At 34.9% G+C, this 24,425-nt stretch overlaps 1 protein-coding gene across 1 annotated transcript; it reads right to left on the bottom strand.

Annotated features, from left to right (window-relative positions):
• Positions 1–677: 677 nt before the first annotated feature.
• LOC114187664 (WD repeat-containing protein 26 homolog) lies at positions 678–24,289 on the bottom strand. The gene is made up of 5 exons (XM_028075972.1): positions 23,954–24,289; positions 22,669–23,571; positions 7,411–7,512; positions 1,161–1,790; positions 678–1,081 (listed from the first exon to the last, which is right to left on the bottom strand). The coding sequence occupies exons 2-5, from the start codon at positions 23,458–23,460 to the stop codon at positions 851–853; spliced, it is 1,755 nt and encodes a 584-aa protein (XP_027931773.1). The 5' UTR covers positions 23,461–23,571; positions 23,954–24,289; the 3' UTR covers positions 678–850.
• Positions 24,290–24,425: the final 136 nt, after the last annotated feature.

Below are 24,425 nucleotides of genomic sequence, written 5' to 3'. Positions count from 1 at the left end.
ATAAAACCACAATCATACATTTTATTTTCTTCTAAATGAAATAAAACTCAATTCAACAATAAAAACAAAAAAGCAACAGTGATAATAAAAATGGTAAAAATATTTTTGAATTATAATAACAAGAATTATACTAAAAGAGTAAAACAACAAAAAGTACCTTCTAAATGCTTAACTTTAAATATTGATGAATTAAATGAAGATGAATGTTCCCCCTTAGATAAAAACTATATTAGTAAAATAGAAAAAAACATCCATTGAATAAACTTTTCATACCAATTTCCTACCTCACTTATGTTGATTATCAATTTAAACCATTAATTGAATATATATAGATCTCATGAAACTTCCTTAGTATTAAACTAAATGTTTCAAAAACATTATCAAATTAGTTAAAAGAAAGTTTTTTTCCCTCAGGTTTTTGACCAATAGCCTTACCAATTCCCACAAAACTCTTTGGATCTCAGCAGAATTGCAGCTATTAATTACATAAGTGTTCCTATTTCATATGATCATCTTAAATCCCCAATCAATTACTTGAATAAAAAACAAAACCCCAAGAACTTTAAAAAAATTGTAGAAATTTGAAAGAATTGAAAGATGATATATATGAACACCCTGCAAATGCAATGTTGCAGAAATAAAGGACATTGGAGAAGGAAGCAGAGCAGGCAATGAAAGGAAGAAGATAAATGAAACAAGAATTTATTTTGAGAAGTCAGATGGTGCATGTTTGGTATGAATGTCTGTGTCTGTTTGTCTGTCTGGTCTACTAGATGTGATAGTGAAGGTATTTACAGAATTGCAATGTTAAAAAAAAGAGATGGAATAGAAATAGTTTGCGTTGGTTGGTTCACCTAAGTTCGGCTCCACCATTGCAGTAATGGACGCCATTGGTGCGTAGTAGATTAGGGGGATACTTTACATTGAGGCGCTTTAAGCCCCATATCCGAATAGTACGGTCATCACTCGCCGAGGCTAACATGTGAGGGTTTGCTGGGTTCCAGCTCACACAGTTAACAGCTCCAGAATGACCAGGCAATGCCTCTACTAGATCCCCCGAGTTTCTGTGCCATATGTAAACCTACAACCACACACTAACCATTACTATTAAACTCAATTTCTAATACCTCAGAAAACTCATGTCGATTTTAAATTAATACCTGAGAATCCTCACTACCACTAGCAATGAAAGATTGCTTAAGACCACCAAAGCAAGATCTGACGATAAACCGGGTGCGTTTATGACTTCTGTACTTGCCAACAAGTTTAGGATCACCTTCTATATTCCAGAGGTGAATTTCTTGGTTCAAAAGATTAGCCAACAAGAATCTGCTATCCTTTGACAAAGAGAAGGAAGTTATCGTCTGCTCTTCTTCAATAAATCTCTCTTCTTTAGTTTCTTTGTTGAAGAACAGTATTGCATTGTCTTTGCAAATACTCAAAAAGTGTTCCCCATCACCCGTTATTTCCAAGTCAGAAATCTTAAGGGTTCTCTGTCCTTTCCAAGACTCCACTTCTTTCCCGTCTAAATCCCACATGCAAATGCTCTTGTCACTGAGGCCAGAGAGTATATATTTCCCACTTGGAAACCATGCACAGGAGACGAGACCAGGACCATTTTTTTCATAAACTTGCAGGCACTTACCAGTAGATACATCCCACCGCCTAACAGCCTCCTCCACACCACATGTTAGGAGCTCTTGGTCATTAGGACTCCATGAAACAGAAGAAACAGATTTCAGGTGACCAGATAATTTATGCTTCATAGACACTCCACCATTCATGTCAACCTATTAAAACAAAAGGCAAAAAGTAAAAATATGAAACCTAATGCACAGCTTTTAGTACATTTTGACTGTGTGTGCTTGCATTGACCAATGTTTACAGAAGCATGGTACATAACATCCAAGGAGCACCTGAAGACAATTCCTATCAATGGCAGTTCACATAGTCAAGTAATGGAAGAGACTTTTTAATAGAGTACGTCAGAACATTTACTTAACTTTGAATAGTGTTAGGCCATATACTTAGGACAAAGGAGTGCAAAGTTTCACATTGGTACACCACTGTAATAATTATTTTAGCTATTTTAATAAAATTATCAATTTCAGATGGTTGGGTAGTCGTCAGCTGTGAAACCACTATAGCAGGATAAATGTTATTTGAAACATTTTAATATAAACTAATAATTTATACCACACATAATGATACAAAGATAAATAATTTCGTACAAAATAAGTCAAATTACTCAATCAGCAAAAATCTTGGAGCAGCAATAAGAGCATGTAATGAAGTAAAAAAAAAACAAGGATGATGATAGAAAAATTAATATAAAAAAAGACCATAAAAAATTAGTAGAACACAGACTAAGATGTTTACAAGATAGAACAGAACACTTTATGTCAAGTAGTCATGAAGGTAACTTTTTGTGGAATTGTAAACTTCAATCCTGTTACGTTTACGAAGCATAAATGCATTAGAAAATGACGGATAGAAAACAATGTTACCCACAAACCTTAACCTATGTTGTTTTAGGGGTAAATATAGGCTTTTGATGCCTGCATCAGGGTAGTGGTGCTATAGTGTGTGAAATTGATGAGAGCATGAGGGAGAAGATATTTAAGGAAGAGTAACTACTAGAGCCATAGCTAAAGCAAAGAGAAGGAAGAAAGTGTTCAAAAAGATTCTAGAAGAATGCCTAGAAGCATAACTAAGCAACTGGAGGAGAAGCTTATCAAGACCAACATGTTTATTAAAAGGGAAGAGAATCTTTTTGCTAGAAATAAACTGTGTATTCTTGTTTATGCATTTGTTTTGTCCTAAGCCTCTTGTTTAGTCCTAGGGATATTTAGAAGATTGTTTGGACTTTAGTTTATCTTTAAGTTTGTTTGATTCATAGTATACTGTATAGAAGCAAAAGCATACAGATAGACTCTCTTGCAGAAATGAGAGTGGTCATCAGAGAAGTTTACAGGGCTTGTCGTTTAGCTTGTCATAGAAAGTGCATTTTATGCCTAAACAACTTCATAAAATTAGCTTTGAAGATGAGTTTTACATTTTTTTATATACTATAATTTGGTCTTATCTCTAATCAATATGAAATTTATAACACATTCCCTCATGCAGAACACTAAAACACCTCGAGTATGAGAATAGATATTTGTGGATGGTTACCCATTAGCAAGTGGTACAATAGGCCCAACAAACTTTACTAAGATAAACTTTGATAGTATGATATCCTAGTGAAGTAGAAACATTTGGTTATAATTTATGTAACGTGTTATAATTACAAATATACAGAACAAATCCTATATTCAAGGATATTGTTATAATCACATAAATAAGAAGTTGATTCTATATAATAAGAAATATCTAGATTATGTATTATGAACATTAATTTATTCTCATATCATATCTTTATTATTAGAGAATATAAAAACTTTTCTATTTATTTTATTTATTCCTGTTTCTCAATAAAAATAAAGCACTTGTGTGGTCTCATAAATGTTTCTCTCTTTCCTAAAGTTTAAACATGGTCTCTAGAGCTTTCTTTTAAAACTGCATTGGCCTCGAAGACCTGTCTTCGGCAAACATTTCTTGAAAAATCATTTTCACTGTTTCAGTGCCCCCTCCTTAGTTTCTTTTTTTTAGCTTTCCAGAAAAAAATGTCTTTCATTGCCACGTCAACCAACATAACAAATTCTCCGATCATCTCTAGCCATATTGTTATTATTGAGAAGATGGATGGGGTCTGACTATTTCACTTAGGCTTCCAAAATCGGGTTATGGTTGGACTACCTAGCATCAGGAATGATTAAAGAATGATGCTCAATTGTGTACTGTTGCTAAATCCACTATTCAGACCTCATTCAAGCCTATTTTTCGTTACCATGGAACACGGGCATTATTATATTGGAGTCTTGACACTTCTTGCTCCACATTTTTTAGGACGCATGTTTATCTTGGGCAGCTTCATGCTACCTTATATGTTTTAATGAGCCCCTTCCACTACCTACGGATGTGAAGGAAGAACTTCAAAACCGCAATACACTCTTTATGACATTGATATGGCTTACCACAAGAGTATGTTGCTACCTATGATCAGATTGGGGGATCGCCAGTAAATCCTACTCCTACTATGACCACCAGATCATCTGTGCTCTTTCGTATTTCTCAGAAAATAAACAGGAGACATATTTTGTTGGCAGGTGAAAACACTACCTTTGCATCACAATAATAATTGTTAAGATATCTTTAATATCTTATTTTCTGTTTCTATTGTTATTATTCTTCATATGTATTTTGGGCTTTAGCCCATATGTTCTTTATTATAAATACAACCCCTATGTCCAAGGGCCTGGTTTGGAAAATTTAGCAACGTTGTTCAACAATTTGGTATGACTCGGTGTGAGACAATCATTCAGTTTTTTATCATCACTCAAGTGCCGGATATGTCTACTTGATAGTGTATGTTGATGATATTGTTCTTACTGACAATGATAACCATGGCATCTCTCAATGAAACAACATCTTTGTGATCATTTTCAGACCAAAGATCTTGGAAAACTCAGATATTTCTTGAGTACTGAGGTGGCACAGTTTGACAAAGATGGTATTGTTATTTCTCAATGAAAGTATGCATTCGATATTTTGGAAGAAACTGGATTGATGAATTCAAAGTCTGTTGACACACCTATGGATCCCAATACTAAACTTCTACCAAATCAGGGGAAGCCTATGTCAGATCCCGAACAATATAGAAGATTAGGTGGGAAATTGAATTCTTTTATAGTTACTTGTCCTGACATTTCCTTTGCAGTCAGTGTGGTAAGCCAATTTCTTAATTCTTCGTGCGAAGATCATTGGAATGCAGTCATTCGTATATTGAAGTATATTAAAGGATCTCTTGGTAAAGGGTTGTTATATGGTTCTAATAACCATACAAGAGTTGTTTGTTATTCAGATGCTGATTCGGCAGGATCTCCTTTTGATAGAAGGTCTACATCCGGATATTGTGTCTCTATTGGAGGTAACTTAATCTCTTGGAAAAGCAAGAAACAAAGTGTTGTAGCAAGGTCTAGTGCAGAAGCAGAATATAGAGCCATGGCTTCAGCCACTTGTGAGCTTGTTTGGCTTAAGCAGTTGCTCAAAGAGTTACAGTTTGAAGACGTTAATCAAATGACACTTATATGTGACAATCAAGCTGCTCTTCATATCAGTTCTAATCCTATCTTTCATGAGAGGACTAAACACATTGAGATTGATTATTCGAGAAAAAATTATGTCTGGAGACATCAAGACTGAGTTTGTTAACTCAAGTGATCTGTTAGCAAATATTTTCACTAAATCTTTACGGAGACCGAGAATTAGTTATATTTGTAACAAGCTTGGAACATATGATTTGTATGTACCAGCTTAAGGGGGAGTGTTAAGATATCTTTAATATCTTATTTTTTGTTTCTATTGTTATTATTCTTCATATGTATTTTGGGCTTAGCCCATATGTTCTTTATTATAAATAAAACGCCTATGTGTATTTTCTACACAAGGGAAATTAATCTCAATCCCTATTTTCCCTATATTCAATAATAATTATGGACACTCTAGCATAAGTAATTCTAAAAATTGTTCAAAATGTGACCATTGTCACTGCAATGTCTATCAAATTTCTTTGAGTTTGTTTTTCCTTGAACTCTTGGTTGTGAGACAATGTACCTTGAGCTGAATTGTTGGAAACGTTGCATGTGGGAGTTTGAAATGATCATCACATTTTAGCTTGAGTACTTTATTTCACATTTCTAGTAGTAATTCTAAATACATTATTTAGATTAGTCTTGTCTTTGAAAGTGTTTTTCACATTGTCATATTCTAAGTTTTGTCACATTTACTCTCTTTGGTTTAGCCATTTCTTGATTTGGGTGCTTTTTAGTATGTCTTCAAATTTTCTTGGTTTTCTCGGAGTTTTCCTTTCCTTGACCTCCTGAGTGGAGCTTAGATCCTTACATCTTTCACTTTAATATTAAATTCTTGATAGGCTGATTGGAGGTTTTTTGAAGCCGAACAAGAACTTAAGAGAGAGTGAATACACTTTTGACAGTGAAACACGAGTGGGAGTGGTGAGGTTTGTGTTCGCTTTTGTCTTCATGGCTCCCACCGTAGGTATGACTTCAGATTTGGTGAAATATGCTAATGAAGTGGTGGGAAGAATCATTGAGTGGAATGGCATCAATCTAAACTTAGAAAGGCGCACAAGCATGAATAGAACAATTGTGTTGAAACTCTTTTATGTGTTTTTGAGGTTGGTCTTTGACCCTAGAGGACAATTTCCAAGCACCTTGATAATAAGATATTGGCCTCTTCTAATGCTAAAATTCAAGGTTGAATCTTCTCCATCCCAAAGGCAATGATGGAAGTATGGCTAGGACCGTCACAAGGATTTCGAAACAGTTGATGGAAGCATACTTAGGACCTTCACAAGAATCTCATATTAGCATAATTTTGTAATCTCTGTGTTTGGACTTTATTGGACCTTTAGTCGTGTTGGGCTTTTTGTGTTTAGGCCCATAATATATAAGCCTTTGTGAGACACGTTTGTAGATAAATTTGAGTAAATAAAAATGAGTTTTTCTCTCAAGTCTCGAGGTTCTTCTTCGAACCATTGAACCTTATCTTTGGATTTCTTAATTCAAAGTGACAGATCTTCCTCACTTATCGTGAAATCTCTTCCAAGTGACATGGCTTCCTCCTTCTTTCTTAGATTCGACGCCACCCATCTTCCTCTTCGTTCTACTTTCGTTTTAGGGTTTTCACCCTCTTTCTGTCTAAGACGCGATTTCCAAACCCAAATCCAAAACGAGACGTTCACTAAATTACCATATTGTGACTCATCCTAACACCACCTTTCGAGTGAGTGCCATAATATGAGAACCTAGGAGAGACTAGAACATGGTCTCTTTTTATTATTCTCAAGTCGTTCGACCTTATCCAAAAAACTTGGACATAATGATCACCATTTATACATAATAAATCTATGTTTTGGTTGTTTCCTTTTTTATGGAAATCAATTTGGTCTACCTTCTTTGCACTATTGCTTTCACTACACCTAGACTACACTCAATCTAACAACCATAAGTCACATCTTCGAGATGGTTTACTAACTTTAAACACATCATAGTGTAAGGACAATTATCTTCACTATTGGAAAAGTAAAGAAACAAGTTCGATAGAATTGGACATTATTGAACATAGGATCATGTTGAAGGATGCAGATATCCTTCCTAGTCGTAAGATAAAGGGCATCTCATCATATTCTATTCGTGACCAGAGTATATAATATTACAATTGATATGTTCAGTGAGGGTCAGATGATAAAACTAGAACAGAAGAGTATGATTAGCCATCAGATATTACCTCCCAAATGATTGCAGATCGATCATTTGATGCTGAAGCTAAATATTTCCCATTATGCGAAAATTGCACATACCAAACTTCATCATCATGTGCTTCTAATATCTGCAATATTTGCAGGAAAAGAAAATAACATCAGAACATAAATGTCTTGTATCCTTAAAAGTAAATGGAGGATGATCAAAAGTTTGTGCTTACTATTCATTCAAAAGACATTGCAATAAATAAAAATATTGAATCAGTACGAGACAAGAGAAAGAAAAACAGACCACATAAGCCAGAAAACACGGATAGTAAAAACACTAAATGCAACCTTTAACATGAGTCTATGTTGACTTCATTAACTGATAAAACTGATATGTCTAATCCAATACAGTTTCAGATAACAATTAAAAAAAACTTGGTATAGAATCATCGAAACATACATTATCACCATGAAAATCTGCTATTACCATCTGGTGGATTCCACAAGGATCAACCAACACTAATGATACCTTGTAATGACAAAACCAAAAGCCCTAAGACAAATTCTAAGTGTTTTGTTTAACTTAATTATAATAGATCAAACACCCAAACGTTATACCAATCTCAATAAAGAACATAAGATAACTCAAAAACAAAGCTAGATTGTAATTTCAGCATCCCAAATTACAAAGCTTTAATTTCAAATTACATGTAAACCATTTTAAGTTTATATTGTCTCTTAAATGAAAAAGAATGTGAAGTGGCTACTTAATATTTAGGTGAGCCTAAAAGGGACTTGGCTATTATGAGTGCATAAATCCTACATCAAGTAGTATGGGATGCTCAATGGTGTATTTGAGTGTTTGGTTCTCCCCCTTAACAGCTAGTTTTTATGGGCGGGTTTCATAAGTGTTTGGATACTTATAACTTAATTTAGAGTTAGTTGTCAAGCGCTCAATATGGGAGATTTTAGCCAATGGAGGGTTTGTAGGGTTCTGACAACATGAAGTAGCTGAGTGAACTGTCGCTGAATGATGCATCATAAAGTCAGCTGTCTAGACGTCAATTGTCAATAGCTGTATCTAGTTAAATTTTATATATGTACAAGCTAGTATTCCTGAAGCTATCTATATATTTTGAAAACTTCAATGACATTGGTATATTATTGAAAAGTAATGATAAATAATCTATAACTTTGGATTAGAACTACAGTAAGATTTGGCATGAATAAAACTTGGGAATTGAGCATTACCCAAACTGTTAACGCCATCTCCATTGCAAGATTCATTACAGCAGGTCTTAATTTACTGTTTTGTGGGTTCTACCCATACCACCATTTTAAAACCTCCTTGCAACTTTTACTCCAATGGAAAAGTTTTATAAGATCGACACTTTAATAATGAAAGAGATCCTTTTAACACAAAAATATTTCTTTAATCGTACGATATAGACTCTTATATTAGACTAAATTTTAAATTTTATTTCATGTTAGCACACTCCAACGGGAAGGTCTTATAAGACTCACGTCACCATTACAGTGAAGATGTCCTAATTGTTTCTATTTTACTTTCAAATAACTATTGGCATATGATAATCAATGAGAGAATAACAGCATAACTAGGTATGCATTAAAGATAGGAGAAATAGACATAGATCCACCCTGTAAAATGTAGGCACATGTCTGCAGGAAAATGAGAGAAAATGAATACTTCCTGTGATCAATGAGGATTGTGAAGAGAAACTACTCAATAAAAATCCTAATCGTAATCCTATTTTTAACCTTGCTTAAGTTGCATACGGATGACATCTCCTAAACTTCGTTTTTGTTGGGAGATTAAAATTATTTACCAACCTACACCAATTTTGCAATGCTCCAAGGTTAGTCCTTTTTCATCAAGTCCTTCTTAATCGTTCATTCATAGCATGGTTCCTAATAACGATGACTCAAGTTGGCTCAATGCTATCCTGAAAAGTACTTGTTGTGTCATAACCCACATCCTACTTTTCTTAGCTATCACAAGTAGTCTTCTTTCCACTTTTCTTTATATCTTCTATTACTATTCCTAAAAGTGTGACATAAGCACTTGATCATCTCGCATGACCGCAAACCTTGATTTTTGAAATGCAAACTCTTAAGCATTATAATACATAGGAGTTAGACCCTCTTCCATATGGGAAGAAGACAATTGTCTGTCATTGGGTCTATGTCATTAAAGATGGACCCAATGGTAAGGTGATCACTTTAGCTCAATTACTGTCCGAAGGATACACTTAGATTTATGGCCTCAATTAGAGAGGTGCTTTCTCTCTAGTGGTAGAAATGACTATCGTTCGCCTTTTCCTTGCCATAGTGTAGCTATTTGTCACTGGCTTCTACGTTATTTGAATACTAAAAATGCTTTTTTTCTTGATGATCTAGAGGAGGAAGTCTACATGGAGCAACATTCTCAGTTTTCTACACAAGGGGAGTCTAGGTTGGTTTGTAAATTTTACCATACTCTATGGTCTCTAACAATCTCCACATGTTTGGCTTGGAATATTTAGCCACATTATTCAAACCTTTGGACTAAAACACACTAAATCAGATCCTTGGGTTTTTACGGTCATACCTGCCTTGGCATGTGTACTTAATATTACATGTTGATGGTATAGTCATTACAAGGAATTGTGCTATGCTACTAGAATCTCTCAACAAATAGAACACATGCAATAAAAATAAGGATCTTGAAAGTCTCAAATGTTTTTTCGACACTGAAGTAGGCCAATCAAAAGAAGATATTGTAGACCAATGGAAAGTCCTATGGACCTAAATAAGAAATTAATGGCAAAATACAACACAACTTTCTTTGATCCAAAAAGAAATAGAAAGATTGGCTGAAAAACTTATTTATCTCGGTATTACTAGACCATATATGTATTTTGTAATTGCTATTGAGTCAGTTCATGTAGACTCCCTGTATTGATCATTGGAATGTTGCTATTTGTCTCCTAAGACAAGGCTTCACAACATGGTCTATGATATGAAGATAAAAGAAATTCTCAAACTCCAAGTATTGCGATGCTGACTAGGCATGTTCACCTATGGAGAGACGTTCCATTGATGAGCCCCTAACCCCTACCAAAGATGGAAAAAGGCGTTTAAGGAAAATATGTACGATTAGGATGGAGCTTCCTTCACCTTTCTTCTATTAGTTTGTTTAAGTTTTTTTGTCTTAAATAAATTCTAGACTCATGTTGTTTCTTGTGTTTTGTAGGGTTGCTAGTAGCACCTCCCCTTTTTAGGTTGCTACCTTCCAGAAGAATGAAGGGCTTAGGAGGAGCCTAGCCCACATGAGTGTTCTCACCACACCCTTAGTTTTGCAAAGAAGACCCCTTAGAGGTGGAAGTGAGCATCTTAGAAGTGGAGAAAAGTGCATATTAGAGTGGGGGCCACCAGGCACACTTGGATGAGATAGAATGCACTTTTTTTGATGATTTTGTAATGATTAGAGCATATTCTCCCTCTCCCTCATTAGACTTGTAGAAATATACTCTTTGATTTTTGTTAGATAGTTTTCATGCTTTGTATTATTGCTAGGAGATCCTTCTCTTAGCCTATTTAAGAGCCTCACCACTTGTAAAGTGGTGAACATTTAATTGTAAAGTTATCATACTTCAACCATTCTAGAGTGAGTTGAGAGAGTGCTTGAGTGTTCTTGAGCTCCCTAAGTCTTATCTTGAACCAAGGTTCAAGTGGCTGTACTACCACTCATCTTTGGGTTGGTCCATCCCTCAAAGTGGTATGCTTCCTTCCCCATTCTTCCATCCCCTTTCTTTTACATCTTTGAATCTCACAATTCTAATTCTTATGTTTTTATGTTCATCTATGCTTCCACAATTTATGTTGTCTTTGTTATCTTGTGTTCTTTGTTTTGCTAACTTGAATCCATCATCTCTTCTTTCTCTTTGAGTCTCTTGAAGTGAACCTTCACATCTAGAAAACCTTGTTATCTTAATGTCGAGTGAGGATCTTCTTGAGACTTCTTAAGCAACTCAAACACAAACAACACCTTGTCCTCCTAAAATCAACGAAAGTAACTCTTATTGTGTTATCACTATAGGAAAAATTGTAATTGCACAATCAAATAATAAAACTAAGTACAGGACAATGACATCTCTAACTTGTGAGCTTGTGTAGGTAAAATTCCTCCAAGAATTAGAATTGTGGGATTCAACAAATGAAGATGTGATAATCAAGTAACTCTTCACATTGTTTCTAATATTGTGCTTTATGAGAGGACAATGACATCTCTCACTTGTTTGAATAGGTTCAAGGTAGGCAAGTAATGAGCCTAAGGTAGACATTTTAAGATTTCTAAAATATATCTTTCTCCCTTTATTTAACTCAAGTATTATAATTCTAGACATTAGAATAACAAAAATAGCATAAACTTCGCAAACCTAAGTCTAAAGTTGAAATTAAAAACGAGATCAAATAGTGATGCCCCTTATGAATACAATCTAAGTGAATCCCAAGATCTACATTAATTGTAAAATATTGTTTGATGTGCCTTTGCAACTAAAGCCCCATGCCCCATCACCACCAATGATATGCACAAAAAAAAAATTAACCTTAAAATTAGCTAAGGCTCTCAAAGCATTTTGAATTCAAGTCACCTTTGAAAGTATTACCAAGGTCAAAACACACGGCCTCAAAGTTGATCAATGGTGCCATCCTCAAACCCACCTAAGGGGCAACAATGTTGATCCCCTTTTAAGTATTTTTATGGAAGTACAAACATTAGAGCTATGATCATATCTTCCAAACTTACATCCATATAATTTTCATATCCTTTATATGCATTCATTACAGGACCATGTCTTCCTAGGCAAATCCTCTATCTTAATGGCATTACATGACCTTAGCCTTCTATATCCCAAAAGAATCACCTAGCATTGATCCCATTGCAAGTATTTTATGATAGTACAAAATATTAGAGCAATGAACATATCTTCTAAATTTACATCCACATCATTCTTCCAATACTTATAAAAAATTACACCGACTCCATTTCTCAATTATATATCTTACCGGTGTACCAAACCTTTGATCAAACATTCTAGAAGTTCAAAGACAACCACTGGTTGGATCCAAGGTGCCCATCACTGTATAAGCTCTTCATTCCATATACAATTGGTAGAGGTAAGTCTTAGAAAGTGGATTTTAAAACTCAACTCTAAAAAAACAATTAGTAAGGTGAAGTTTGCACTTTTTTGTATACTCATATTTAGTTATATCTCTAGTTTATGTGAAATCTCCAGTGCACTCCCTCAACTCAAGGACCGAATATCTCATGTGTAAAACTAAATGTTCATGAATGGTCTAATAATGACACAATAGGTCCAAAAGACTTTGCTCAGATAGACTTTGATACCAATTATGGGATTCTTAAAAAGGATACATTGAGAAGATTCAACATGAATGGGTCATGAGAAAATCTATGTTAGAAATCAATACACCACCTTCAACCTAAAACCTTAACACATTAAATTTGTGAAGCTATCCTTCTTATATATTGTTTCTCCTATCCATTTCTACCCAATGCGAGTCTCTAACAATTTCTCCATCGAGTGCGAGTCCCTTTAACATTGGTAAACTCCCTCTCCTCAAGCACTCCATTGTCCTCAACCTATTGTGACCATTACTTGTACCACCATTTACCACGGTTCTAATACCATCTTAGAAAGTGAATTTACTTAACCTTACAAAATTAGCTTGCAAAATGAGATTTTGCACTCATTTATATACTATAATTTGGTCAAATCTCTATCTGGTGTAGATCCCAACAAGGATAGTCAACTTCCCTCTTAACAAAAGACATTGGGGCTATTTTTGAAATTTTAATTTTCAAAATTAAAATGTGTAGATGTAATAATAGTAAACATGATAAATACTTGGATTTAGAACATGATTGAATTCTTACTAAGAAAACTTGTATTTGACTTTTCTAGGCATTTCTAATATGTATTGTTTAAGATACCAAAGACTTTTTATTGCTAATTTTGAATGTTATTGACTAAGTAATTTCTATAGAAGAATTTATATGTACAGTATACACTATATAAACTATTAAAAAAATAAAAAATAACAGTGATCTCACTATATGCTATAACTTTTTGGAGTCTACCACTAAGCATCACAATATGCAATAAGAACATGGCAACACATAAATGCAAGCAAACTTCCACAAACAGTCCAAACGGACAGAAGTGGCACAAATGCACCTACAATTGGACAAGAACATAATTGTACACAAGAAATCTACATAACAATAAGAAAATTAAAAAATTCTTTAAAATATATTTTAAATTGTCTTATTTATTTATTAGATGTGAGAAATGTTGTAAAACAAAAGTTGAATGACGCGGTTGCAAAAATGTTAGTTGTTATGTGCCTTGTATGTAGAGAAAATAATTATACTTAAGGTAACGTTGAAAAAAAATTGGGTACACCAAATAGGGAGACTCTAAGCGGTCTAAACACCATAGCCCATCTATAAGGGTCTAATCCCAATAGACTGAGTTTTGATGGTAATAAATACTAAGTTTGAATTATTTGTATAAACATGAATTTATTATCTAAACATTCTAATGTGTTTTGTTCAGCGAAAAGACAACTAGACCTAATATTCTTTACATGTACATATGATTAAATCTTGCTTAAACCTAGTCTTACATAAGCGAGCTGTAAATACAAATGTTTTTCTAAGATAAATTATATCATAGTTGTTTCGAATATACAAAGTTATACCTTCAATGTTAAAAATTCAGGAAAGATGTCATTACAAACAGTCAAGAAATAAATATCTTAATATCTTGCGGAAACAACATATTGCACGATACACAATTCAATTATATATAACAATCTGTTTCCTTATCAATTCAAGTCAAAAGTGCAAATGAGGAATCATATCAAGTCTTTCCATATCAAGCTTCTAATCAAACATGTATCAAGGAATGCATAGAAGATTTCATGCTACTTACAAAGATCAACCAAAGATAAAACATAAGCAAAGAGTTGCTACAATGGTCATCCGCAAAAGCCTATACAAAGGATTCAATATGAAGAAGAACAACAGCAACAACATACAATTCTCTCTATCTTCTAGTTCTCATTTAGTGTTAAGTGTTCTTTGTGGGTGTGCAAACCATTGTAATTCTTCGCAACATGAAGTAAACCAAGTACGCTGCAATTGTTCTCTCTTTGAGAGTTGTTATTATTCTTTCTTTTTGGTGAGGTCTTAATCATGGTGGGGTTGGGGAGAAGGGGGAAGTAAATGCTATCTAACCAGGAGTAGTTTATGTACTTGGGAGAACTTGGAATTATTTGTGCATGAGCTACAACCAGAAGTGGTTGGGTACTCATAATTGATCATTTTGATTTCCGAACCTCGTACGAAATTTGCTAATATAAAATTACTAGTGTTGCTTGTACATTAGACAATCTAGTCTAGTTCTTTGCAAGAAAAGTCTAAGGCTCTATTCAATCGCCCTTCTAGTATGGCTCTATTCAATCGCCCTTCTAGTATGGCTCTATTCAATCGCCCTTCTAGTATGGCTCTATTCAATCGCCCTTCTAGTATAGCTCTATTCAATCGCTCTAGAAAGCGATAAGTTCTTGCAAGGGAATCCCTATCATACATTGTTATTGTTAGAGGCTATTTGTTCAACGTAAGTGATATTGAAAAATAAAAGTTGAATGAAGTGGTTGAAGGAAGGTTAAAGGCTATGTGTCTAATATGTGGAGGAAATGGTTATACTTAAGGATAATTCTAGAAAATAGATGTGTACACCAAATGGGGGAACCCCATTTTTTATCATCATATTATGTGTGAATTTTGTTTGTATCATTACTTAATTTACTTTACTAATATAAATTAAGTTCTATTTAATTTTATTTCCATTATTATTTAATAATTATATCATATATCATGCTTTATTTAGGTTATTATATATTACCCATTAGATATATTCTTTATTTATTAATATTGTTTAATTAATTATATCACATGTTACGTTCATATGCAATATTTATTGATAAAAATATATTAAGATTTACACAAAAAACAAGATGCCATTGGGCTCAAATTGAAGTCCAATAAATTTAGACAAACTAAGAGACTGAAATAACCTAAAACTCTAAGACCCAACCTGTCAACTACAAGTCAGCACAAACCTAAAATAAATGGAAGAGTAGGATGTGGAAACATTAAGACAGAGGTCAAAAGGCCTCATCCAACAACAGCTTGGCGAAGGTCATAGAGTCTTGTTTGACAATGGCAAGGTTGCAATCTTAGGAAGCCTTGTTCAATAATTGAGAAGGTTGGTCTCACAAAGCCTTCTCCGACAAATAACAAAGGTTGCAATCTCATAGAACCTTGTCCAATCCAAATAAGGTTCAATACTTCACATGTTCTATTTCATTCATCATTTTCCTCCTTGAATTTAGAATTGGCATTTATAAACACATTTAGGTTAAACCCATGTACAAAATTTACAACTCAAATCAATTAACGAGGCATCTATCTCATTTTTTCAAGAGAGAAATACAATTCAATCGGTAGCTGGGGAAATATCTTACGAAATATATCCTATTCTTAGATATTTATGTTATTCCTTTTTGTTATATCACTTCTTCATTATAAACAAGAATGTTCATGTCTCTATACAATACACAATCTATTATATTCCTTCTCAATTTCTCACTTCTTAATATTGTACTAGAGCAGTACCATCATCCACCGACACCTATTTTGTCACTAACCCTTACAATAATATCCAAAACCTAACTAGAAAAGAACCCAAATTCATGCTTTCTCTATGTGCCAACTACTCATATGAGAACTTTTTTCAGAAACTATATATGTTTTCCAATAACTTTATCTTTTCTTTGCCATCAACGTCAACAACCCAAATTCACAACTCATTACTACTGTCACAATTCACAACCACCGACTTCCCGATAGCTTTCTCAAGCCAACCAACGACAACTTTTTGACAATCCTTTTCTAACGAGCTTTTCTTAAGGGCACCATTACTATTTACCTCCAACATTTTTCCAAAGAGTATTGTTTCCTGACATTAGTCCAACGAGTATTCTTTACCATCAAAGTTTTCTCCACAAATACAGTTTACCTCCAACATTCTTTCAACAAGTATTTTTCACCATCAATGTGTTCTCGATAAGTATAGCTTACAATTGACATTTGGTATGCGACAACCACTTTCTCCATCAAATGTTGTGTCCTCTAACCAGTTTTAACATGTTCAACTCATCATGATATGTATATTCCAACTTGAGTGAGAGTGTTAAAGAAAGGATTCAAAAAAAGGATGGAGCATATTGAATCACTTTGACAAGAGAGAAAATCATATCCAGAAAATACATACTAACTTTGTCAGCTTCAACAACCAATTGCGTGACAAGTTTACAATGTCTCTCAAGGATCTAGAGTTGATGACATTTGTAACAAGCTTGTCTCATATGACACATGCTTCAACTTATGGGCGGGTGTTAGAGATATGATTTAATTATATTATGTACGGTGATAAATATACCCCATTATTAGATATTGATCTTTTTCCTTATTATTGTATCTCTTCTTCAATACAAATAACAATACTCATGTACATATATAGCACAACATTTCAATATATTCCTTCTTAATTTCTCTCTTCGCAATATGGCACTAATATAGTACCATCCTTCGTGACCTACTTTGTCACTATTGTAATAAATCCTTACGACAGTAACAACTGGTATCATACTCAATATCATTCAAATATCATGAGTTATATACTTATATTTATTTCTCTGGCTAGGAAACGAATATATTTATATTGTTAAAATCACATGAAATCGGTGTTATCAAATTTCGGCCATGGTAGAAAGCGATAGCGATTTTCCGACTTGCCACCGCAACAAGGCAGTGGCAAAACGGATTTCCCATGGCAGCCGTTTTTTACATAGCGGTGGTGGAAGAAGTGGGGGTGAAGAATAAAGATGACAACTGCATGGAGAAAAGTAACAACAAAGTGGGAGAAGGGAGGGGCAACAACGGCACAGAAACCCTAATTGCACCAACCTTTTTTGTTTTCTATGTTTAAAACACAGTTAAGAATTGGGACAGGCCCAATAAAAGTTTAAAACCCACCCTACTCTAATACACACAACTTTCGAACACTTTTTCTTTTATTCTTTTCCAGCTGCAACTTACTACCACCAATAGTCACCATTGCCGCAACCACTAGCCAATCGTCGCCGTTGTCATTGACCAAGCCTGTATTTTATTTTCAATTTCTTTTTCGTAATTTTTCTTCTTCTGCACTTTCACTATAACTATTTTTCGAAAAAAGAACCTATTTTCCCTATAATATTATTACTTTTGCATTAGAATTACATGATAAGATTATAATTCTTTTGAAAGTAATGTTTCCGTCATAACCCGTTATGGTTTTCGTTATAAGTTGCAGGGTAAAAGTAACTAAAAAAAATAGGTGACTCCCTCTCTTCCACAAGAGAGAAAAAGCGGCAGTCTAAGATTAAGAAAAAAAAAAGCGGAACAGTTAAAGATTAAAAAATAATAGCTGCCTCTGTTTACATTAAAAAACTACTACCTCTCTTTTATAAATAAGAGAACTACCACGACTCAAACACAAACTACTGCTTCTATACAATAAAACTACCATTCCCTCTATTCTCTCTGTTTTTTTTTCACTCACACAGTGTACCCAAACGACCATTCCACCCACAATTTCTCCCTTTGTTTCTTTCACACAACCACACGCCATTTTGTTTATCCAAATGGTTCACAACATCCAAACTGCAGTCCACTCTGCATTCTTACTTATTAAAATGACTTAAAAATCTTCTATACCCATAGCTCCAAAAAATGCCCCAAGAAATTAGAGTGATAGAGCATAGAAGCATTGTAATTCTATTGGTGGGGATACTAGAAAGCTGCAATACAAATACTGCCAGAAGGTAGTAACAGAGGGAGTTTATCAATTGAAGTAGTGTTATTGATATCGGATAACAAAAAATATCAGAGACTAAAAAAATCCGTTATAAAGTTATAACGGAAATCATAAGAGGTTATGGCGAAAACATTACTTTCAAAAGAAATATAATCCTACCACATGCAATTCTAATGCAAAAGTAATAATATTATAGTGACAATAGTTTTTTTTTTTGTTTGAAAAATAGTTATAGTGAAACTGCAGAAGAAGAAAAAAAAACTGAATAAATAAACTGGTGACGGTTGATAGTGGCGACAGAGACAAGTGAGCAGTGGCGACAGCAGAGGCTATTGGTGGTAGTAAGTCACAGTTGGAAAAGTATAAAAGAAAAAGTGTTTTAAAGTTGTGTATTAGAGTAGGGTGGGTTTTAAATCTTTACTGGGCTTGGCCTAATTTTTAACTGTGTTCAAAACACAGAAAACAAATAAAGTTGGTGCAATTAGGGTTTTTGATCCATTCCCACCACCCTCCCTTCTCCCACTTTACTATTACTTTTCTCCATGCAACTGTCATCTTTCTTCTCCACCCCGCTTCTTCTGCCACTACAATTCCACCACTGCCAGCTGCTATGCAAAAAAAGGCTGCCATGGACCGCCACGAGAAACTCGTTTTGCCACCGCCTTGTTGTGGTGACAGGTCGGGAAACCGCCACCACTTTCCGCCATGTTGCCGCCATGGCCGAAATTTGATAACACTAAAGCATCACTTGGCTAGTACTCAAAAGGATGTTAGTGCTTGCAAGAACTGATGAAGTGAAGAAAGAAATGTGGGAAATTGTTATGACCGATGGTTGAACTGATGAGAAGAAGGACAATAAGAAACTTCCTGGAGAACAGCCCAAAGGGAGTTGTGCTTTTGAAGTCCATAGATGCATCTGCAACATTTAAAACAGCTGAAAAGGTTTTTGAGATGATAGATAGCATTGTTGAAGAGATGGGAAAAGAAAATGTCATTCAAGTTGTCACTGATAATGCAACAAACTATGAAGTTGTTGGTCACTTGTTGATGACAAAGAGAAAAAAAGGCTATTTTGGACATCGTGTGCCGCACATATTGTGTCGACTTAATGTTGGCAGATTATGTAAAGAAGATCCCCATTCATGGGAGACAATTCCAAAAGGTAAAAAAATACTACCTTTATCCATTCAAGATCTTCTCTAATTTCTCTATTACAACATTTCACAAAAGGAATGGATATGGTAAGGCCGGGTGTTACCATGTTTCGCAGCATCATACCTAATGTTAGGATGCCTACATGAGAATAAAGGAGCTTTGATTAGAATGTTTACTAGCAATGAGTGGAAGTCTAGCAAGTTTGTTAAAACCACTAATGGTAAAATTGTTGAAAGGTGGGACAGGCAACTCCATAGGCCCTTGCATACTACAGGATATTTTCTTAAGCCTTAAATGCATTATCATTCCATATTTAAAGCAAATTTGGAAGTGAAACGAGGTTTGATGGAATGTATAACTAGGATGGTGGAGGATGAGGATGAACAAACTCTCATTGATGTTCAAATTGATGATTTTAGAAAACGAGCAAAATGTTTTGGTTGTCCTTTGGCTACTAGGTCAATTAATTTAAAGACTTCAATAGATTGGTGGGAGTCTTATGGTGATGAGTATCTTGAACTCCAAAATTTTGCCATTCATGTATTAAGCTTGATATGTAGCTCCTTCAGATGTGAGCGTAATTGGAGTTCCTTTGAGATAGTAAGTTAATGTTAGAATATATCTCTATAATAAATTACTAGTAGTGCTTACTTATCATAATTGTCTTTGTTTAGGTCCATACAAAGAGAAGAAATAGGCTAAAGCAAAGCACAATTTAGCCAAGAAACAAACAAGAAAACCAGCCCGAGTTAACATTGATGATTGTTCATCTGATGAAGAGTGGATTATGGAAGATGAGCATGAGCATAATGAAGTATTGGATTTGGATGAAAACTTGATTCCAGGAAGATGAAACTTTACATAGTCAAGACTTATATAAAAGTTTACTTATGAATTTTGAGTGACAATAAAATTTGTAGGATCTTACGATCTGAGTTACGATTTGTGTTACGATCTGAGTTACGATTTGTGTTACGATCTTCCAATTTATGATTTATTATTACCTTTTCGATCTTGAGTAGTATCTCAATTTTGACTACCATGATACTATGTACGTAGACAAAAGACTACACTTCCATAGAAAGATGGAGAAAATTGCATTAGAAATAGCAAACTCTAAAACTTCTAGAGGTGTTTCCCTAGTTGACAAATCACAAAAGTCAGAAAATATTGAGATGGGTATACAGCATTCCCGACTCCTCTGTTTGCTTTGTGTAAAATAAAAATAAAAGTAAACCAATCTAAAATTTATTCCCAGGTGCATGTGCATTTTTCAATTCCACCACCTCATTCCCACTAAAGGGGAAAATAGGTAAGTCATTCCAAGAGAATGAATGATGCCTTACAAAATGGGTAATGAGTTCTTAAAATGCGGAGTGGGATAGTAGGCAAAAAGAAAAAATAGTTTTATTGGCAAGTTTTTGTTATATAATTACATAATCTTAGGAATAAGTTTAAATGATACAATATAGCAGTCAAGAACGTATTATCTTCAAAAGTTCATTCACAAATATCTTAATCGTAGGAATGAAAAACATCATTCTCTAAACCAAATGCAATGTTAGATTTCTTTTTTCTAGAAACATGAGGTACAAAGGAAAAATTATAGGCAAAGCCATTAAGAAGAATGTAGGAGTTCTGGTTTGTCAACAATGCAATATTATGGCATCATTCGATTAAAGTAGCTGCCCCACCTTATAGGGAAAAAGCTTGGTGTTGCTAAAACAAATCTCCATCTTTTAATTGGAGCTGACAAATAACTAGTGCTGGACTGAAGCTGCAAACAAATCTAGTTCGAAGTGGTATGTCAATCCTAATGGCAATAGTAAGGATGGAACTTCCCCAATTACAAAAGGATATGTAAGCACCAAGTTTAAACCTGGGTATCCAGTGTATGAGCAGATCATCAATGTGTTTAGGCTCAATGAAGTGTTGCCTTAGCTTTGAGTAGTGGGTTCAAGTTGATGAACAAGGGCCCATTGGGAAGAACATTTTCATAATTAATTTTGACTTATGGTACGACATAAGCACCTGTGTAATAGCTTATGATATGTCCACAAGCTGCTTTCAGACTATTTCCCAGATAAGTAATTAAAACAGCTTACAGCTTATAAGGAAACAGTTTAATCACATTTTCCACTTCATGTATAAAAACAACAAATACACAAGTACTTGCATGGTCCAAAATTAAGTTATTGACCCAAACAGACCCCAACTTACAGTAAGAATGAGTGAATGAGTGTGCGATCAGGGCACACAAAATGTATTGGAATTATTTTATTGAGGGAAAAGTGCCTACAGTTACAGATGTGTAAGTCAACATACACAAGATGGAAAGGAAGGATGGAGATGTCAAGGTTAGGCTGAGAGCTGAAACAACCGATGCAGATGACTAGAAGAGCACTCAAAGAAGTAGAAGGACAAAAGGGTAATAAGAGTGAGCAATATAAGACGTAAAACAAGATACAGCAGACAAGAATATTGTGGAAATAGAGTAAAATCTATAAGCAAACCAGGGTAAGCAGAACCCAAAATGAATGGTTTCAAGTAATCCAATGTCAATAAGAGAAGCAGAAAACTTAGAAAAACAGTAAGCTTTAGCACCCAAAAACCCAACTTATACAGAAGCTTCACGTTTAAAGTACATCTTATGCTATAAAATACAAAATAGCTTCATATCTTTAGTGTTATAAGATCAGCACTTTTGACAATTGCTGTGAAAAAATGTTGTTATTTGGTGGTCCCTCAACAAAATTTCTCATAAATATTGTTTCATCATCTCAGCAAAAGAGAAAAATGATCCACATTAAGTATATGATAATCATAGTCATTTGCCAGATGCAAAACTAAATATTCACAAAATTTAGTAAAACAAAAGTTTATATGATAGAGCAATTATTGAATGCAAGGAGACAAACTAGCAAATAGTGGCTTCATCACCTAATCCCATTTGAAAGAAAAAAGCAAAAATAAAATAAAGAACAAGTAAAGAGAATGATGTTGCCACCAATGACTATCAAGTAACCCATAAAGATTTTGCATAAAATGACCGTGAGGTTGAAACTATAAAGTTAAATATAAAGGTTCCCATGTAAACCTCAGCCTATATAAATATCGCTTTCTAACCTGTAATGTCCTAGAAGGTATCTGAGTTTTTCCACAGTGATGATCTGAGTACAATGACATCTCTCTATCCAATGAGTTGTGAAAAAGGCAAGCCTCTCGTTGCAAGATAAGAGCTTGTTCAACTAGATGTTCCAATCTCTTTTCAGGTATCAGTACAGTTGGGGGAAGCAGATTTTGCAGTTCCTCCAGCAGTTTTGACCGAGTTCTCACCTGTACAATATCTCGCTTTGAAGAACCAACTTGGCCACATGGAGAAAGCATGCAGGAAGAAAGTTGACGAATTCTATTACTATCAGAGCTAAGAGGTGTAATCTCAGTCCTCAATGTCTTCAATGCATCCATGACCTTTTCCCCATCAAGAAGTTCAAAAAACTTCTGCTCCAATATCAAAAACGAAGCTGCCCGGAGAACATTTTCATCTGCTAGACCAATTTTATTCAATGTGACTATGCTCTCATCCCAATGGCCATCAAGTATTTGCTGCATAAACAGATTCACAACAGACGAGTGCAAAGGTATGCCAGACTCCTCCTCTAGACGTGCCCCGCTCTTCTTGTAACCAAGCGAATACAATGCCTTTGTGATTATCCTAACAAATTCTTCTCTTTTTATAACCCCTCTTGAACCAACAACTTCGCCGTCCCCTTCAGATGACAGGGGCCGCGCCATCAAGTCGCTTGAAGAGCCTCCAACAGGCTCCACTGAAGACGAACCGTTTGAGAGACCACCTAATCCTTTTGAGGATACTTTCATTCGTTTCAAAGCTGGTTCTTCATCCTCCACACCTCCCATGAAAAGCACACCTCAGCCCATATATAACAATTTTCCACCAGAGAGCCAAAAAACCAGCACTGCAATACTATAACACAAAATGCCTCTGGAAGAATCGCATGGCACAATTTCCTGCACACAAAAAACACATCAACAATCACCAAACACCACAAAACTCGTCACAAGAACCACAAATCGAACCGGCACAAGCAAATTCCTTAAATTAAATTCACGTCCAAACACAATCCACAACAAACATGACACCACAAGCAGTATTCCCCTAAACGCAGCACTTCCCCCAGATTCCAATCCCTAAGCACGAGAACTACGCTAGCACACACCGAAAAAACTATAGAACTCGGAAATTACGAAACCAAAACCTACTTTCTCAATAAACACACAAGAATCAGAAAACGAAGAGAACGACAACAAGACGCAACAATCGGCGACAAAAATCGCAGATCCATGAACTGAAAAAACGTAAGAACGCGGCGGCGATGATCCACCGACTTACCGGAGAAGCAAGAGCAGCGATCTGAAGTTCGCCGGCGCCGATGAGCGATCGCCGGTGGAGCACCGCTGATTCCTCCTTCCGCGTGTTTCCGCTTTCTGCGCTACGCACCGTTTCTTCCCTTTTTCTTTCTCTCTTTTTCTCTCTGCAGTTACCGCAGCAGAAGAAGGAGATTGTGGTGTGTGGATGTGTTTATATAGAGAAATGTTTCATGGATTATTCCACTGAATTTCTCCTTTTTTTCTTTTCTATTTTCTCTTTTTCTTTCTTTGCAATTCTCTAATCTATAACCTTCTTCTGCTGTTCCTCTCTCCGTAATACCCTTTGCTATTGTATTCTCTGTGGTTTGGTTTTTTCAATTATTTGGGCTTTTGGTTTGGTATATACCTAGCTTCCATCCTACTTAGATCAACTATTGCATTTTTCTTTTCCTTTCTACCAATCAAAATTCCATTCTCTTTTGATGCATTGTATG

Source organism: Vigna unguiculata, chromosome 6 (assembly GCF_004118075.2).
Source record: "Vigna unguiculata cultivar IT97K-499-35 chromosome 6, ASM411807v1, whole genome shotgun sequence".
Lineage (NCBI taxonomy): Eukaryota > Viridiplantae > Streptophyta > Magnoliopsida > Fabales > Fabaceae > Vigna > Vigna unguiculata.
Note: the sequence above shows the minus strand (reverse complement) of the source record. Positions and strands in the feature narration are given on the sequence as shown.

What these genes read in the sequence shown, in the direction of transcription:
- LOC114187664 (XM_028075972.1), bottom strand. Translation starts at nt 23,460, where the DNA reads ATGGGAGGTGTGGAGGATGAAGAACCAGCTTTGAAACGAATGAAAGTA. An exon ending in TACCTTCTAGGACATTACAG is followed by an intron (nt 7,513 to 22,668) that starts GTTAGAAAGCGA and finishes CAAATATTGCAG; the next exon opens with ATATTAGAAGCACATGATGA. An exon ending in GATCTGCAATCATTTGGGAG is followed by an intron (nt 1,791 to 7,410) that starts GTAATATCTGAT and finishes TTGTTTTAATAG; the next exon opens with GTTGACATGAATGGTGGAGT.